This window comes from Xiphophorus maculatus, chromosome 7 (genome assembly GCF_002775205.1).
Source record: "Xiphophorus maculatus strain JP 163 A chromosome 7, X_maculatus-5.0-male, whole genome shotgun sequence".
NCBI classification, from domain to species: domain Eukaryota; kingdom Metazoa; phylum Chordata; class Actinopteri; order Cyprinodontiformes; family Poeciliidae; genus Xiphophorus; species Xiphophorus maculatus.
Window position 1 is genome coordinate 28,829,201 of NC_036449.1, and position 19,260 is coordinate 28,848,460.

The 19,260-nt window shown below is 37.1% G+C and overlaps 2 protein-coding genes across 3 annotated transcripts; both read left to right on the forward strand.

Annotated features, from left to right (window-relative positions):
- The first annotated feature begins 969 nt into the window (after positions 1 to 969).
- LOC102218000 (C-X-C chemokine receptor type 1-like) lies at positions 970 to 8,313 on the forward strand. The gene is made up of 3 exons (XM_014468476.2): positions 970 to 1,066; positions 1,997 to 2,160; positions 4,024 to 8,313. The coding sequence occupies exons 1-3, from the start codon at positions 1,018 to 1,020 to the stop codon at positions 5,083 to 5,085; spliced, it is 1,275 nt and encodes a 424-aa protein (XP_014323962.2). The 5' UTR covers positions 970 to 1,017; the 3' UTR covers positions 5,086 to 8,313.
- Positions 8,314 to 11,738: 3,425 nt separating this feature from the next.
- faim (Fas apoptotic inhibitory molecule) lies at positions 11,739 to 17,886 on the forward strand. 2 transcript variants are annotated; one of them, XM_023336558.1, is made up of 5 exons: positions 11,739 to 11,856; positions 13,440 to 13,668; positions 14,462 to 14,690; positions 16,288 to 16,337; positions 17,121 to 17,886. In XM_023336558.1, exons 2-5 carry the CDS (start codon positions 13,555 to 13,557, stop codon positions 17,268 to 17,270), a joined length of 543 nt encoding a protein of 180 aa, XP_023192326.1. In that variant the 5' UTR covers positions 11,739 to 11,856; positions 13,440 to 13,554; the 3' UTR covers positions 17,271 to 17,886. The 2 variants fall into 2 exon arrangements, with proteins under 2 accessions (XP_023192326.1, XP_005798208.1); XM_005798151.3 differs by having other exon boundaries at positions 13,538 to 13,668.
- The last annotated feature ends 1,374 nt before the right edge of the window (positions 17,887 to 19,260 follow it).

Consider the following 19,260-nt stretch of genomic DNA (forward strand, 5'->3'; position numbering starts at 1 on the left):
TGTCAACCAAACATCAAAAGTTCAATGAGTCACTGCTGCACTGCGATGATGTTCTGTGCAGAGGCAAAGGAAATACAATTTTTTGGTTTCTTTTTCCAGTTTGGAAAGGAATAAACAAAGATCAAACTTTCCATTGCTTCCTGTTGCCTCTTCTGTTCTGGTTGAAAAAACACACAGGCCCAGCCCAGTGCGTGCTGGTCAGCCCAGTGCGCGCTGGTCAGCCCAGTGCGCGCTGGTCAGCCCAGTGCGCGCTGGTTCAGCCCAGTGCGCACTGGTCCCATACCAGTCTCTATGCTCTTAGGAAACAGACCCACAGTTCTTCCTACCTAAATAACACAAACAAAGAAACAAAAAATGAATTAACCTACAAATAAACCTTATACGTAATCCCCAAAATATGAAGTAAACTAAGAATAAATATGACCAAAATTCAAAATAATAAAAATAAAGGATAAATAGCTCCAACAATACAGTCATGTGACGTCACACTCCCGTGAACTTGTATCTGGCAGCAGTCTTGGCAGGCAGTTGCTATGGAGTTGCTATGACAACAATAAACAAGCCACAAGCTTAGAACTAGCTCGTCTCGTTCCTAGCTAACTTACAACTGTTACCCCATCACAATTTAGTTATCTGCCCACCTTTCAGTAATACTAAGAGAAATATCAGTGATATTTACTGTAGTACTTAGCCTGCTAGCATTATCATTAGCATCTACTAGCATTAGAACTAGCAAAATTAGCTTCGCTAATGTAGCTTTCAGCTGCAGCTAAGATGGACATGTAGCCTGTTATTTGTACTTACTCTGCCAGTCAACTGAGCCCTTTTATTCACATAAAGGTTTACAAATCCGATGAAACACTGATTGATTAATAGATTTCAGGCCGCGATTAAAATTAGTTCTAATCGATTAACTAATAATGTCCGCTTTTTGTCGTGTTGCAGTTCGGCCGCCATCCAGCAGAGGGCTTCTCTCCCTGGTCATCCTCACCTGGAATCGTTCGTATAGGATTAAAGATGGCGGCTATTTCAGTACGGGAAAGAGAAACGGTCCGAGCAGAGCCCGGTATGCAATTTATACGGTTTGTTTTAAAATATAAACATTCAACAAACTCCGTAAGTTATCACGTTAGGCGAGTTGCATGGCGGAGAGGCGTCAACTTCTCAACCGAAGGTGACGGTACGTCAGAAAAGCGGAAGAGACAATGGAGAAAAAAACATAATGCCAATAAGCAAAATTGATTTTCAGGGCTATCCTCAGTTAATGCATCTTATGGATATAAGTTTTATCTTTCATTTAAGAGCAACCACAGACGGTAAGTATTTTTCTGCATGAATATCTCTCAGTTCATGGGGATTTAAATGTTTCACATATTTTAGTTCATGTTTTGTCTTTTAAATATGTGTGAATAATGACGTAAGAAAACCACAAATTGCTGTATATAATACAGATGATAAAATAATGCTAACATTTATTGATTTCTTGTTTAATTTAGCGTGTTGTGAAAAATGTTGCCCTTCCTGCTGTGGAAAGATGGTCGACTCACTTGACATAAGAGAAAACTCAAGATTTTAAGAAACTTGCCACTTATCATTTAATCGTTCATCGATCAATAAGATCGATTAACGTGAGATTAATCCATTAATTTATTATTTGCATTCTTACTACCAACATTACAACTTTAATGCTTATGTGAGAGGATTGGTTAGAATAAATTATAAATCATAAATAACATTATTTCAAAAGGGAAGTAGCAGAAGAAACTATAAAAAATAAAAATCATGTCTGCAGATTTGATTTGCAAGTTAGACTTTTTATTATTATTATTATCACATTTGTTTCCCCTCCTTTGTGATCAAACTTGAAACTTTTTATGATACAACCTGGTGTGTTTTCCCCCCAGACTCAGATAATATCTGTGGTTTGGTTTTTTTTTTGCACAATTGGAGCTCTCTCAGTTTGCTAATAGCAGCTATCTCACTTCTCGTTGTGCAGACATTCAGCAGGACTTCGGCCTGAAGGAAAGAGTGCACCTCTTTACACCTGCAGCTTTATTACTTGTATCTGTACACAACAAGTCGGGAGCAATGAAGCTACACGCTTTTTTAATGTGTATCATGAATTATTTGCTGTTGACAAATCAAGAGGAGCAGAAATCGGTATGGAATATTTGCATTTTCTCCATTTTTATTAAACTTGATTTCCTTAATGTGAGCATTTGATAAAGAAAAATAACATTTTATATTTGTCTGCTTGTGCTTTTGCAAATATTTTTAGTCTTCATCATAGTTTTATGTCTCATTAAACATTTATACAATTAACATATTTCTTTCAATGCATATAAGAAAAATGTTGTGTGAAATAATTGAATTGGTATTTAAGTTTTTCATCCATTTAAACCAGTAGTGAGTCATTTCATCACATAGTCAGGAAATTGCAGCGGTTGCTGCAGAATCTATGTGTTTGTGGTGTGAGCTACATGCATTGTAAGATGTAAACATCAAACTGAAACAATTATGGAAGAATGCTCATTATTTATGCATTTATTTTGCTTTAAGTAAGAAGAGCAGACATCCAGCTGACAAGTGAGGCAGTCGGGGTAAAAAGACGATATAACCTTCCGTAAAGTCAAAGGTGTCGAGAAATGATAGTTTTTAATCCAACCTCAAGAGAACAAAAAACTTCAAACATGCTTTCATGAAAATGACGCCAAAGTGGAAAAGCTGTGGGTTGAAATTTAAGTGAACTCTCTGATCCAGCAGCTTCCTGAAACCACCTTTAGTAGCAGAAGCTCTCAGAAGTCATTTTCAGTTTGATTTTTATCAACCTACTACATCATCTCCAGACAATATTGCCCCTACAAAGCTTCAACAAAGAATTGGTCCATATTTGACTCTAAAATATTTCATGTTGATGGTCTGACGCTCAATGGCTGCAAGGTTTGAAGGTTCTCTTGCTGCAAAGCAAACCCAAACAATCAGCCATCTGCCTGGTACTAAATATTTACCCTGAAATGCTTTGTTTGGTTTTCTCTGAAAACGATGCTGTGCATTACGGCCAAAGATCTGTATCTTTGTCTCATCTCTTGAAGAACTTCAGAAGTCTCTAGAATCACATCAGAAGTTTCGTGATTCATTCATGTGCAGCTTTGCAAACCATAATTTCTCTGACCCTGGAGTGAATTTGTTGGGATATTCTCTTCTGGGAATATTGGCAAACATCTTAAAAGATTTCCACTTGGAAATAAGCCTGTCGCAATAATCAATAAATCCATTAATCGCACGATAATTTAAAAGGAGCTCAATAACTTCCATTTGCATAATTTATCTTTTTTCTCTCTCTTTCTACCCAAAACTGGAGGATAAAAGTGTTTAGTCTAGTGTTTTGTTCTCAACTTGTCTTCATAATTCATTTTATTTGTTGTTTCTGTTCTTTTTGTTTATTTATTTTGGATATTTAAAATGTCTTTAAGTTCGGGTGTTAAATGTTTATGAGAATTTAAAGAAGGTGTTCTTGCATTTTTATGCATTTCCATTATACTACTTCAAAATGGTATCAAAACAACATTATCATTTATCGCAGTTACTCCAGGGACAATTTATTGTTCAGGAAAATTTCTTATTGTGACAGGCCTACTTTCTTTTGGTAAAGTAATGAACTTTAGCTTGGAAATGAGCTGAACATCCTTCACAGATTGATGGACAGCAACAGTTTCATCTCTAAGGTTATTGCTGATGTCTAATTTGGCAAACAAAACTCTTAAAGTTCCTTAACTTGCAACTTTTTCTGTATTTTTGTTCCCTTGAGGTTTGATTGAAATCAAAGGAACTGTTAAAGAGCAGTCAGTGCGTGAAGCAGTGGAAATACAACAGGATGTCATTTCTTTTCACCACAACTGCTTAGAATTTGACTGTAGTCTATGGTACTGTAGTCTGTGTGAACACAGAGAAACTTTATCTTCTCTATGTTCACATCAGGGGTTATTTCTGTCACCAATTACCACAATTCTGTTTTCATTTTAGGAAGTGAAACAGACTTCATGGAGTTCACCTGATAACAACACTTATGCTTATCCTGATGACTATGACGTTGCTACCGCCTGCGAATCGCACGTGCCGGAATTTAACTCCCTCGCCCTTCTGGTCATCTACAGCATCGTGTTTGTGTTCAGCCTCTTGGGCAACAGTCTGGTGGTCTTTGTGGTCTGCTCTATGAGCAAAGGCAGAGCCAGCACAGATATCTACTTGATGCACCTTGCCCTGGCTGACCTCCTCTTCTGTTTCACTCTCCCCTTCTGGGCCGTTGAGTCTCACTACGGTTGGATCTTTGGCACGCTCCCCTGCAAGTTCATATCCAGCTTCCAGGAGGCGTCTGTGTACAGCGGCGTCTTCCTGCTGGCGTGCATCAGTGTGGACCGCTACTTTGCCATCGTAAGAGCGACGCGAGTGTTGTCCTCCCGCCACCTGCTGGTGAAGGGGATCTGCGCCGTTGTGTGGCTGGTGTCCGGGTTTCTGTCTATACCCGTGGCGGTTCAAAGGGAGGACATCATTCTGCCTGGACTGGATCAACCCATTTGCTACGAGAACCTAACCGGGGAGAGTAGTGACCAGTGGCGGGTCGGCCTCCGAGTTCTGCGGCACACTCTGGGCTTCTTCCTTCCCCTGGTGGTGATGGCGTTCTGCTACGGCTGGACGGTGGTGACGCTGTTCAGCATGCGCAGTCAACAGAAGCACAAGGCCATGCGCGTCATCCTGGCAGTGGTCCTGGCGTTCATTTTTTGCTGGCTGCCTTACAACGTCACCGTTCTGATAGACACGCTCTTTCGAGGCGGGTCGCTCGAAGAAACCTGCGACATCCGCTACACAGTGGAGGCCCTGCTGGAGGTGACCAAGATTATCGCCTTCCTGCACTGCATGGTGAACCCGGTGCTGTACGCCTTCATCGGGGAGAAGTTTCGGAACGAGCTGCTGACAGCTCTCTACAAACAGGGCATCATCAGCAAGAAGCTCTGGGTGTCTTACAGGAAGGGTTCTGCGGCCAGCGTGCTCAGTGTCAGGTCCAGAAACACCTCTATATCGGTGTAAGCTAACGCCGTCTCATGGGCTATGTTCACACAGCACGTCTTGATGCTCAGTTCCAATATTTTTGGGGTTTTTCATGGTCATTCATAATAGTAAACCCAACTTCAATGAGATTTCTGTGCAAACGGTTTATGTCCCCAAAGCGACCTGCTTGTGCAGAAGAAACCTGGACGATAAATCAGTAACAATATATAAAGCAGTAAAGATGTGAGCAATATCAGTAGACAATACATCCGATAGAATATTCAATAATTTCACTGAACTCCGGTCCGGAACCGCACAACATTCTGGGAGATGTAGGCACAGAAAAGGCTTTAGCAACCAGCTAAGCAAGGTTGGTGCCATCAAGTAACTCACCCACTCTTTGGTTACCTAGCAACAACCTGTTGAGTAACTTGTGGTCACCTGGCAACAGCCTGTTGATTAACTTGTGGTCACCTGGCAACAACCTGTTGAGTAACCTGTGCAGCAGCAGTTTCAGGTTTTATTATAACTGTTTAAAAATAAAAAACAGCATAGAGTGAAGGGAAAACATGAGTACAGCAGTTTGAGAGGAAAAGTCACACCACCAGTTTTATCAGTATTTCAGACATTTAAAACAATAAACTAACAGTAACTATCAATATGACTGATATGAAACCCTTGTATTGTTACACTTTTTAGTCATATTGTCCCGCCTTACTTTGACGTCACACAGCAGCAGCTCGGTGTTTGACAGTCATTTATGCACCGATGTCATAGTTTATTCAGCAACAAGAGCCAACGGTATCATCACAAGACGAAGAAGGCTGATAAAAAGACAGCGTAACCAACGGCAATGGCTTTTTGTGATTGACTTCTGTAAACAAGTCAGTCCGGATGCGGAGTTGGAGCAAAGAGTGGAGGGATTGTGATGTGATGCACTTCTTTCATCATTTCATGATTATTTTCAGCCATTGTTTACGTCCAGAAATCTGATTTTTTTTTTTGGGGGGGGTGAAAACATTTTGCTGTTTCAGTGAAAGAAGTTGGGTATGGGTCCCATAGGGGTAAAAACAAAAGAAACAGGCTTGGGTCGCATTTACCTGCTGTGTGAACATAGCCATAAATATCATTACTGATGCAAATATGTACAAGTGAAGTATTTAGAAGTATCTAGAAAAGTGTAAGCATTTGGCAGGAGTCTTAAAATCTATCTCTGGTTTTGTATTTCTAACTTACAAAACTGCAAGTTTTGCAGGAGGTTTCTACTGAAATTGCAGAAACCTCCTGATATTCGCAGTTCGGTATTCGCAAATGTGTAAGGTCAGGGGTCAGCGACCTTTTCCATTCACAGAGCCACTTTTCCCCTTCTGCTACAAAAATAAAACTCGCCTAGTGTCACAAAAAACTATTTTTAAAAATGTATGAAGTACATTTTTACGTAAAATGTTTAATTATGAAAGTTAACAAAATTAAGCTAAAATGTAAATTTTGAGATTTTAGAACAAATATTACATTGGATAAAATGACAATTTAGCAGAATGGGCTGAGTCTTTTCTATAAATATGGAAAAGGAGAAATATGGTTAGCATAGTTTGAAGCTGGGTGTTTTTTAAAAGCCTATTATAGATATTAAAAGTAGATTTTGCGACCTTTGACCTATTCACCATGCTACGTGACATCCTATTGGCTGGTGTTTTACCAAGCAGCCAATCCAGGAATGATCGGTTGTACGCCAAATAATGGAGATGAGTCCAACTGTAGACATTAGTGAACTTCAGCAGTAGTGCCAAGATGGTTTCCATTGGACGTATTAGTGGATATTCAGGTATATTTGGTGTTTAAAGTTTTAAATAGGAAGTTATAATCATTTTTAGAGGGAGCCTCAGCTTTTGAGGGGCAGCCTTGGTCCTGGGGGTTTACCTGTTATTTTTAAAATACTTATTAGTCTCAAGTTAAAACACACAGATGTTACAAAGCAAGGAAACTTCAGCTACTTTCAAAACGAACAAAAAAACAAAAATAAATTACATCCTGTTCTCAGCAGACTTTTAATGTCACAGGACGTTTCCTCAGGTCTAACGTTGATAAGATCTCTGAAGAACTATGAAGTCAAACGGAAAGACAATTATTCAGAGAGAGAGATATATTTTAAGATGTTTAGTCTTTTCAAATCCTGAAACAAAAACTGTTCCAAGATGGAGTTCATGAGTGGAAGCGATGGTTCCTGATTTGGCTTAAAATCTTTACTATTTTTTGTCAATGCATCATCAATTACTTAATCTCTTCAAAAAGAAAGGATAGTGACGGCGTGCTGCCATCAATAAATATGTCACCTCAAGACTTACAATGTGGTCCGAACTATTAGAAACTGATGGTGATTCTCCTGGAGAAAATAGTTTGAGACAAACACTTTGTCTCTGATCATCAGGAAGCGTCTCCGTAGCAACAGGAGTTTTAGTTTGGTGCTTTGAAACGTACAGGAGTGTGAAACCACCGTGTCTGCAAAGGTTCATAAGCAGCAATCTGTAAAACATCGTAAAGCCATTTTCAAAAACCAAGAACTTCTGGGAAAAACTCCCAGGCATTAAAACATCCCCATTCCCTGAAATCCCAGAAAAATTCACCCCAAGGTTAGAAGGTCAAAGGTTGAGAGCAGTGATAAAAGAAAAAAACATAGTTGTGCCTTAATGAAACATAAGACAACAGATGGAACGACCTTTTGACCGATGAAGCCAAAGTAGAAATGGTTGTCCATGTTTGAGGACATCCAAACACAGACTCAGGTAAAGCATGGTGGTGGTGGAATGGTGATCTGGGCTTGTTTTACAGCCAAATGTTGAAGAATCAGATGTGAGGCCCTGATTCTGGCTGCTGAATCTTGACCAACATTGGGTTATCAAGGTATCTGCTCCTGCATAGCCCATTATTGGCCCAATGTTGGGCAAGAAGAAGCTGAATGCTTGCAGACCTCAATAAGCTGAAGCAGTAAATATGATGCAGTTTTGTTTCTTTTGACGTAGAGTCTTATATAACCCAGTCATTCTTAGAGATTCTGAAATGTCTCTGTTCCTTTCTCCTAAAACCCCCTCAAAGTTCCCGTTGGCGTCTAACGTCAAAGCGTCTGGCTTCTGCAGCTGTTCTCGATTTCATCAAGCGATGTTTGACTTTTGAGTCAACCTCATCACACTCTTTAAATTCTGAGAACGCATCAAATGTCAATGAGTTTGAAAAGGAGAAGTCAACTCATTGACAAATGTGCAAAACTACGCAGTTAGTTGTCAAGACTTTACAGTTGAAACTTTCTGAATGTAAATGACCCATTTGAATATCCTGTGTTTTTAGTTGTTTTGCTGATGGAATGTTTCCTATTGATCGTGACTTTTTTTGACACAGAAAAAAAAAATCTTACCAGGAAGGTAAAAAAATCTTGAGAACAGGAAGAGGTGGTGAAACTCGTTTGTTTTCACAACCGAGGAACAGCATGTGCTCTTTGATGAATGACTTTCATTTATACAACATTTCTGTGGAAACTGCTGCGTCTTCTTATCAGTATTATCATCTCAAGCTTATTTTTCGGTATTGTAGTAATGTTTCTGCATTTATACAGGAGAGTTGTTCTGGTTTTCATTGTTGTAAATTACAAAATAGATGCTGAGGTCTATTTTTCTGAATGAAATGAATGTTTTTTATAAACGGAAAGCAGCTTTCAGGATCTAATCTGTACAGATCCAGGTTTAATGCACAATAAATATATTTTTCTGTATCAGTCTGGTTTACTTGCAAAGCGGTTGCTCTGTTTATCTTATGCAGGATCTTAACCTGAAGATAAGCTGCAGCTTGTTACCGACATTTGATTAAAAGCTGCTTCATCCTAAAGGTTTCGGCCAAGTTCCTGTTTTTCTTTGCGGTTTGGAGGTGTTGCTGCTGTCGGACTTACTCTGCACTTGACATGTTAAAACCTCAGGCGAAAAAATAACCACAGAGACAAAACATGCAAACTTTAGATCAAACTCATTCTTTATTTATGTCTCGTAATGAACATATCATTACTACCTGGAACAAATTAATTCTGGTGTAGAAAAGAGAAGAAAACAGATGTCGTCATGCATGATGGGAAATAAAATATGTAGCCAGGCCTGCGCTACACCTGATTAAAAAAAGGAGAAATGAATGGAGGAAGGATGAAGTTAACCAGCAAATTTTCTGATCTTCTGGAAGTTGGCAATATTCTTTAGTTTTTTAATTCTTAATTTAAAGGGAAAAAGTTGATTGCAGCAGATTGGTGCCAGAGAAAATATTTAATTTATCTGAGCAATGATCCAACTGTACATCGTGTCCATAACTATGCAGAAGATTTACTATTTGCTCATTTTATTGTATTTTTTTTTAAATTATGTTTCCTCTGATTCACAGCTCTAATCTCAAGAGGTTTTACAAGACAAACAATCCAATCCCATCTTAAAATATGAGCTTAGCCTCAGAAATTAGGAAGTTTGTGCTTATTTTAACGTATAACGGATCAAAGTGGCATCAAAAGTCTAATCTGGATATCTGAGCGCGGTGGCGTGCGTTCAGGTGGAAAGAAATATTTTTATTGTACCTCCTGCGCACTTATCTAAATCTACCTGCAAATTTAAATAAACCCACACAAAAAAATCTAACAGATAACAATTTGATGAATTCGCAACAGAATAAAAACCCTGCAGTGTAAAGGAAATTGGAAAAAAAATTTACAAAATTCTTGAGATTAATAAAACATTTATAGATTGCTTTAAAGGTTGAACGCTGACTCACAACCAGCCTTTAAACTGAAACTTTGAGTTGAATCTGAAACTTTTACAACCTTCATTGTTTTTTCTTTTTACACATCGAGCAACATGTGTTTCTCTTAATTACATCATCCTGTACTTTTACCACAAAATATTATTTACTCTATATTACCTTATGTTTTACCAAAGGCTGTATATCCTGGCAAATCTACACGTTATCATCATAAACCTGAGTAACCATGACTATTTTACATCTTAAATCAACTATAATCAGATAAACTTTAGAAAAATCCTGACTTATGACAATGAAATAAAGATGCTTGAGAAACTTATTCACTGCAAAAACACAAAATCTTTCCAATTAATTTTGGTCCAGTTTCAATAATACACTTGAAATAAGACAAACTAATTTAAAAGAAACTTTTTAGCAAGATATAGAGGCTTGTTTAATTCCTTACTACTGATGAAAAAGTGAGTTACATTGGCAGATTATTTCACTTTTAACAAAACATTTTTCACATTTTATAAGTTCATTTATCTGCCAATGGAACCAGTACTTTTTAATCAGCTTGTTTAAAAAGTCATTTAAACAATTAGAAGAAGCTTGTTTGGTTTTTTTTTTTAAACTTAAAACAAGCTTCTATATCTTGCTAAAAAGTTGCCTTCAAGTTAGTCTTATTTCAAGTGTACTAAGATATTTGCACAAGAAAGAAGACCAAAATTATTTGGTAAGGTTTTGTGTTTTGCAGTGTTTTGCAAAATAAACTACAACTACTTCCTAATAATACCGTAGTAAAGTCCTCCTCTATCATACAGTGTACAAACGTCCATGTAGCTTCAAATTGAAACCAACACTTTGAAGCTGTAGTAATGATTTATGTCGGCGATTATTCCTTGAGGTTTTAATAGGTGAGCTGGAACAGGTGCATCTAAAACATGTGGGACCTGGGAACTACTGGCGCCATCTAGTGGGGTATTTATGTGCAATCAAACCTTTAGTCATCTTTATCTAGTTAGAAAATGTTTTTTTTTCTTCCATAAACACACATTTGTCTTTACAAAACAACAGAATCTGATCCAGAAGTCTCTCTGGACGACCCAAAAACCGAAATCAGGATCTCCAATTCTTCTCAGTTCCTCCAGCGTGAAAAAACTGAACTGAAAACATGTTGGTCACCAACTGTGAAACAAACTCTTACATTTTCGTCCATCTTGAACTCCAGAAGTTTCACTACTTCAGCTTCATCAGTGCAAACTAAGTGCCAAATTGTTTGGTTATGTGAATTTTAACATTGCTGCATTCTTCTGAACATCATTTATTTTAAAATCTTGACTTTTCATAGTCTGTCAAGCTCATTTTTGTCTAATTTTGAGTAAAAACAGAAGCAATTTAATAATTTACATGCAGTGTGTTTATGCCCTTAAGCCAGAACACACGTCAATGTGTATGATTGAAAAAAAAAAAAAAGATTCCCTTTTATACACTTTATAGTTGGAAAATATGCATCAACATGATCAGATTCTCACGTTATTGTGCAGAAAAAGCAATTATTTCTACAAAAACTGACAAAAAACTGAAACAGGAGGATTCAAACAAACGGCAAGAAAAACTTTCCAAAAAGTTACAGTAAGTACATTTTCAAACTTCTTCTGGTATTTAGAAAGTCATTATTATTTTTTTTTTCTTCAATTTAAACTTCTAATATTTTTGATTATTAGAAAGTAGAACGTTTTTTTTTTTATCCTTCAATAATTATAAATGTTTTTGTGAATTAAAGCAACAAAAACACCGTTTTTAAGATGTTCCTTAAGGAGATACGCAGCAGATGTTTCAGTTTTTATGTTTAACTGCTTCTGGTTTTCAGCAGTTTGACCCGCACGGGGGGCGGAGACACGCTCGTGCGTAGGGCCGTTCTACGTTGCCATGGTAACAGCATAAAAACAGCTCGGCTAAACCTGTGTAGCTGCTGGGGGAAGGATAAACTGCGTCTAAAGTATCCGGCCGGAGGTTTGTTGTCGAGGACATTTCACCACCACCGAGGTAATTCAGCTGTAAACTAGTGGATGACGGTCCCGAGTTCAGCTTACAGGTTTTAATCGGACCGGACCGAACGGGAAGCTAGCGGTCGGAGTTGGTTGGGCTCAAAACATTGTCAACGTGTACAAGCTGATCCGCGTCTACTTCCGCTTGTGCTTCAAAATAAAACAATGAAATCTAAAGCTAATTGATTACCATGTAAATTCGTGTTTCTTTCCGTGAATTTTTTTCAGATGTTTTTCTAACATATTTAATTTGTTTTGGCAGCAGATGTGAAGGCTTGTAATTTGTGAAGTAATGTTTGTCACCAGGTTTCTGCAGTAGAATGATTTTTTTATTTTTTATGTCAGCTTCAAACTATCTCTTAAAGATGTAACACTTCTTCTTGCCAAGTATTTTTGGTCTATTTTCTAGAAAATATCGTAGAACACTTGAAATAACACAAATCTAAGTTACAAGTAACTCATTGACAAGATGCTTATTTGAAGTGAATAGTTCTTTAATATTGAATTTTAAAAAAAGTACCAGTTCAACTGGAAGATTATTTCACTTGCAAAACAGAAAAGATGTCTTGTTATAAGTTAACAAGACATTTAAAGCATTTGCCATTGGACCTTTTACTTTATAAATATTGATATTCAAGAATTATTTACTTAAAACAGCCTCTTATATCTTGTTGAAAAGCTACTTGTAAGTTAGTTTTGTTTTATTTCAAGTCCATTAATATTTGCACTAGAAACTAGATAAAAATACTTGGTCTTTGCACTGTGTTGTTGTGGGAAAAGTGCCAGTCTAAGAACTGAACTGAGCGTTTCATTAGTGAAAATAAAACTAGGTATAAATAGTTTATGCAATTTACAGTAGAAATACTTCTACTATGTGTATTAGGGCCGTTGTACGAAAAAAAATTACATTTCTGGCAAAAACTCAGTTTTGACTTTTGAAACTCAGAAATTTCGATGTTTTTTGTACGATATTTCTGAGATAAATTTCAGAATTTCTGAGTTTCTTCTAGGAAATGTTTGACTTTTCAAGCTCAGAAATTTTGTTTTGTTTTTAAGAAAATTGCTGAGATTAAATAAAAAATTTCTGAGTTTTTTGGTGGAAGTGTATTTAATTTATAATACGCTGTTGTTCCATAGAGACTGCAACCCTTTGAAAAACAGAAAATCTTTCCATTTAAATCATGTAAATGAGAATATTTCTAATTCATACTAAATAATGAGATACATTAGTGTGAAAATAAATGTTTCTCTGAACATTTTAGTTCAGAAATTGCATACATTTTATAAAATCAACTGTTTTTATTAATAAATTTATATATTAATAAAAATGTGTATTGTTGTTAAATCTAAATTATTCCAGTCAATTATATGGAACAGGTTGTTAGTACACCAAACCTCTTTGAGCAAAAAATCTTTTATTATGAAAATGTATCCCTGGCACCGGAAGTTAATCGCCTGAAACAGCGGTAGCTTAGCATGCTATCTTTAGCCGCGTTTCCTCTGAGTTGATCACTTCATTCATCAACATGTTCCGCTCTTGTTGATGTTTTACAGTAAATATATATATTTTTTTTGCCGCAGACTGGGGACCATCTTTATGAAACTCTTCATGAGAACCTGCAGGTTGGCACCGGTGTCGGCAGCTGCCATTTAAACCCGATTCTGTTGGACCTGCGCAGGTTCGGAACCAGTCGGGATGTCCAGTGACCTCGCTGGTGTGTGGGAGGTGGCGCTGAGCGACGGAGTCCACAGGATCGAGTTTGAACATGGGACAACCACCGGGAAAAGAGTCATCTATGTGGACGGAAAGGTCAGCACAACCAGTTCAGTGTCTAATGAAGGAACTGGTCCCAGTTACAGTTCCTGCCTGCTTGGTTCTCATTTCTGTACTGATATCTGTGGTGTACCTGCACTTACTTTTCTTCTTAAAAGCACCGATGTGAAAATTTGGGCACAGAAAAACTAATTTAGGGGAAACTAACTGCGTTAAGCGTTTTCAGAGTTAGCAAAAAAACGCTGAAATGAAAATGTAGCTCCGCAGAGTTCTCATGTGTCGTTGCACTTCCGGAAACTTTGCAGCTGACAGCCATCTTGGTAGGTATCCTAACTAACTGTCATAACAGTAGCTATGGAGTTGCTATCAGAGTTGGGTAGTAAGTTGTTACATTTACTTGAGTAACTTTTTTACTGCAGTAAAATCTTTAGGAACTATATGCACCTCTGGTTGCTATGACAACAGTAAACAACCCACATTCTGTGTTGATACGAGTCGATCCCAACAGCAGACATTATGTTGATATATCTTTCTCTTGCACATTGGTTAAGAGTGTCGATATACTTTCTTTTTGTTGGTCCTGAATTCATGATTCGTTTATGCTTGGTGCTGATTTGCCTACCAAGATGGCGGCTCAGTGGAGCTGGTACTTTTTCATCAATATTAAGAAATTATTGACTTAAAACAAACTCCTGTTTCTTGCTGAACAGTTACATGTACGTTAGTTTTGTCTTATTTCAGGTGTACTGAGACATTTGCACTAGAAACTAAATCTACTTGGTAAGAGTGTCTTTGCAGTGCGTAGTTGACCTTGAGTTTGGGTTTCCAGGAGGTTCTGAGGCGGGACTGGATGTTCAAACTGGTCGGGAAGGAGACGTTCAGCGTGGGCCAGGCGGACACCAAGGCCACCATCAACATCGACGCGGTCAGCGGCTTCGCCTACGAATACACGCTGGAGATCAACGGGAAGAGCTTGAAGCAGTACATGGAGAACAGGTCAAAGGTCACCAGCACCTGGCTGCTCAACCTGGACGGCATCGACTGCAGGGTGGTTCTGGGTGAGCTCAGTTCCACCTCTTTTAATGTCTGAGTCAGAGGTTGTGCTAAATATTAATCGTACCTGGATTTATTGGTTCATTCATATTATCAATAATGATCAGATTGATTAGAGTAGCCAAATATTAGACTTTAAGAGTAAAAAGTATTTGACTCAAGAGTAACTGACCCAAACATCAATCATTTAAAATTACAAAATGACATCAACAAATGGACCAAAATTTAAATTTAAGTGGAAATTTTTGGAATTTTATGGACCAAAATGAAAATAATTCACATTTACAAAATAAAATACATATTTTCTCAAATCTGTTTTTAAAACTTAGGAGACTTTAACAAACCTGCAGGTGTGTGTGTGTGTGTGTGTGTGTGTGTGTGTGTGTGTGTGTGTGTGTGTGTGTGTTGAAGCATTTGGTGAAGTTACTCACAGTGGATTCAGAAACTTTACTTAAGTAAGAATGCACTGTAAAAACACCAAATCTTACCAAGTATTTTTGTTTAGTTTCTATTACAAACATCTTAATACACTTGATATAAAACAAAACTAACTCATAAGTAATTTTTGGCAAGAAATAAGAACTCATTTAAGTCAACAATTTCTTAATTTTGATATAAAATAACTTGTTCCACTGGCAGATAAATTCACAAGACATTTCTTTTGTTATAAATTAAAAAATCTGTCATTTTTTTATCCTTCAGGAATTATTGACATAAACAAGCTCATATGTCTTGATAAAAAGTTAAAAGTTAGTAAGTTAGTTTTGTCTTAATTAAGGTCTACAGCATTAAAGTACTCCTAAAAGTAATTTGTTTTCCCCAAAAAGTAACTCTGGTAACTGTAACTAATTACTTCCCATCTCTGGTAATTATTATTATTGATCTGATATTGGGAGTCGTGACTTGTGCTCCTCAGAGCTGCGCTCTCGCATTAATGCTGAAGCTAATCTGTTTATCGGCTTTAAGCTCCACGGCGCCACCTCTCCTGACTGGACAGGTTAATCCCTTTCATAATCTCTCTGCTTGCAGCTCATCAGGTGACGCGCTGCAGTAATCCTTACGTAACATTTAAAATCTAAAAAACGTGCTGCTTTCTCTAAAATACAGGAAAATCAAGAGAAATTGTCAGAGTTAGCTGCTTTAGCTTCATTTGAAACAGTTAAACCACAGTTAGACATATTAAATCATTAGTTCCTGATTATTCTAAACCTTAAGACTCTAAAGTAATCAAAATTAAGCACCTTTCAAGTAGGATAAAAAAGCTTGTTTTAGGTAAATGACTCCTAAATATTGATGAAAAAGTTCCAGTTTTGCTGGCAGGTTGTTTTACCTTTAACAAGACATTTTTCTTTTATGTTTCATGTCGATTTTGATGAAAACAAAAGAGAAACCAGATGGAGACCGACATATTTGCTGCTGTAGTCTCAGCAGACATTCTTATTTCTGTGAAAATAAATCAGGTTTTAAGATGAAATAACTGTGAACAGATTTCTGAAGTCCTGATTAACTGAGTGAAATAATAAAGTCAGTGATCAGTTAAACTCCTCGAACTTCCCAGGCAGTCGGCGCCTTCCTGAATGTTTTCACTGTTTTCACTTCCAGAGAAAGACACCATGGACGTTTGGTGCAATGGAGAGAAGATTGAAACTGCTGTAAGTATTTTTTTTAATTAATCAAAAAAATAATCCGTCACAGGTTATAGAGTTTTATGTTTTCTCTGCAAATATTATTTTATCAATCAAATCAAAGCAGTTTTTACCTGTAAACAACCAAATTACATCAACCAGTCCCTCCAGTTCTGCATGAATATTCACTCAAGATCAACAGATTTCTGTAGTTTTTCATGCTAAGGCATAATTATTTTATTTAATTTTCCTCAAAAATGGTCAACTGGGTTTGTGATGCTAACTCCCACCTGCAGGTGGCAGTATAACTTAGTTTTACTACACTGCTGCTTCAGCCTTACTTAAAGTCAAGTTATAGTCTGTGGTGGATGTAATGGGTAACAAAACGTCACATTTACTGTAATACAAAAAAGCAAATATTGTAAAATTCCCAGGAAATATGTCTAAATTATTTCTGCAAATCAGTTTCACTGCAAAAATGTCACAAAATAATTTCAAATATTGGAGGGACTGATCAGTATGGGAGAAGATTAGAGCCACTGGAAAAAAAATCTTGAATTAAAGTCAGAATTCTGAGGAAATTTAGATTTTTTTTTTCAATGGCCCTAATCCTTTTCCATAGATCCATCTTAAAAGATAATTGTAAGAACTTATAGAAAGCGGAAGAGCTTCTTCTTTACATTTTAGCAGTTTATTGGGTTTTATAAACACATTCTGGCCCAACCGGCCCTTTAAGAGCATTCATGATCTCATTGTTGCCCAAAGAGGAGTTGAGTTTCGCCGTGCCGATGCTGCGCTCTGCGTCCGCAGGGCGAGTTCGTGGACGACGGCACGGAGACGCATTTCTCCCTGGGAGACCACAGCTGCTGCGTGAAAGCCGTGAGCAGCGGGAAGCGGCGAGACGGCATCATTCACACGCTGCTGGTGGACGGCACAGAAGTCGCCGAGTGCACCGAGTGACCGGGTTCGGCCCGGACTCGGTCTGTCAGACTGGAAACGTTTCCTTTAAAATGGCTGCCGCGGCGTGGCCAGTCCACACTGTTCAGATATAAACGCCATAGAGTCTGTTTAGTGGCAGACGGAGCTGCTAGAAACATCAGTCAGAAGATTCAGCGTCTCTAAAGGTTTACATTAATATTTATGAGGTTTTTTAGACTTAAAATGTAATTTATAAGTTAGAAACGGTTCTGCTTCAGCCTTTCTGGTGGAAACCAGGAACCTGTGTGGTTTCATGTTGTGAGTTATTATCTGCTTTATTTATCGGACCAAGCAGCTGCTGTAGAAGAAGAAATCAAGGCTCCATCTCCTGCTGATCGCTGCAACCGTTCAGACAATCATACTGATTAGTTACACTGCAAAAACAGAAAATAACACCAGCTAGTTTACTGAGCTGTTTCTAGTGGCAGAATGTAAGATATCGTTTTAGGATCATTGTAAAAAAAACATAAAAAATCAACAGTAAATTTGTGAGGAAAAGCATTTTTCCCATACTGTAAAGTCATAATAATATAAGTGTTTGTATAATCACAGTAACTATTATATATATTGTTATCATCAGAAAATATCTAGAAAAGGAAATTTCTGAATTTGAAAAGTAAAATAATTTTTAACCTTTGAAATTTCTAAGGTTTTTCTAGAAATAATTTTGAGATTAATCTGAATTTTTTTTTCTAGCAAGTTGTTAACTTTTCAAACTCAGAAAAAAAATCCAAAAACTTTCTTGGAAAAAAAACTTGGAAATTTCTGAGTTTTAAAAGTCAAAAATCTTAGATTTTAATATTTTTAAAAAATCCAAAAATGTAAAATATTCAACTTTTGAAAATTCCAAGCTGTTTAAAAATAAAATTTATGAAATTAATCTCAAAATTTAGTTTTTTTTTTCTAGCAAATCTTTGACATTTCAAACTGAGAAATGTCTCCTGGTCCAACGGTGGAAATGTACGCCTTTTTGTTTGAATCTAATATTCTGTCACTTGAAGTTGGAAGAATTATTATAGTGATATATTTATAACTTATGTCTATAATTTATAATATGGGAAAAATATCTTGTTCCACTTATAACTTGTATTTTTTAGAATTATTGAAACGAGCTCCTATTTCTTGCCAAAAAGTTACTTGTAAGTTACTTTTCTTATTTTAAATGTACTGAGATATTTGTAGTAGGAACTAATCAGAAATCCTTGGTAGGATTTTGTGTTTTTGCAGTGCAGGCTGTACAGCTGCTGTAATCTCTCCTGTTATTCTGTGTAAACTTCCTGTTTGTCCTTAGAGAACTGTGAAACTTTTGTTTTATTGTGGCTGTTCAAACTTTTAGTTTAAATTTCTCTTTATATTCATGGAGAAAGCCAGTCAGAGCTCTTTTTCGTTTTGTCGGTACTGTTTGGATGTTAGTCCTGGTTCTTGGAGGAAAGACGCCAGTAAAAGCCTTCCCTGACGGAAGCGGTCTAGTTAAAGGCCACATCCTGTGTTTTCTGATGTTACAAACTGTATTTATAGAACAGATTTAATGCACAAAAACCTCAAAGCGCTAATAAAAGTACAAATTCAGACAAAAAAACTTGTTTTGTGTTTCTCACATGGAACATGGTGATAAAATTTACAAATGAAACCAGAATTTTACACAAATTCACATTTTTCCCTCCATGTCTGAAGTTAAATCAAACCAAACTTGAGGTCAGAATCATAAAAAATTAAGTCTAATTGATAAATATGACAACAATGAGAGAGAGAAAATGTCAGATGTATTTCAATATGTCTTCAGGGGAAACATTTTCTTTGAACTGGATGAATCGGGTCAAACATTTCGGGTTTGCTGGAGTTCTGGTCCGTTGCTCCTGACAGAACCGGTGTAACTGGGTCAGGTTTGTACGCCGCCTCATGAAACATTGACTCTGTTAAGTCACGTTGTACTTTCTCTGTATTCTCTGTTATTGTCCATTTCAAAGACCAA

Bases quoted from the DNA above. Each gene is read 5' to 3' on its own strand.
- LOC102218000 (XM_014468476.2), top strand. From the start codon at position 1,018: ATGGCGGCTATTTCAGTACGGGAAAGAGAAACGGTCCGAGCAGAGCCC. The intron at 1,067-1,996 runs GTATGCAATTTA...CTCGTTGTGCAG, and splicing joins AACGGTCCGAGCAGAGCCCG to ACATTCAGCAGGACTTCGGC. The intron at 2,161-4,023 runs GTATGGAATATT...TTTTCATTTTAG, and splicing joins ATCAAGAGGAGCAGAAATCG to GAAGTGAAACAGACTTCATG.
- faim (XM_023336558.1), top strand. From the start codon at position 13,555: ATGTCCAGTGACCTCGCTGGTGTGTGGGAGGTGGCGCTGAGCGACGGA. The intron at 13,669-14,461 runs GTCAGCACAACC...TTGGGTTTCCAG, and splicing joins TCATCTATGTGGACGGAAAG to GAGGTTCTGAGGCGGGACTG. The intron at 16,338-17,120 runs GTAAGTATTTTT...CTGCGTCCGCAG, and splicing joins GAGAGAAGATTGAAACTGCT to GGCGAGTTCGTGGACGACGG.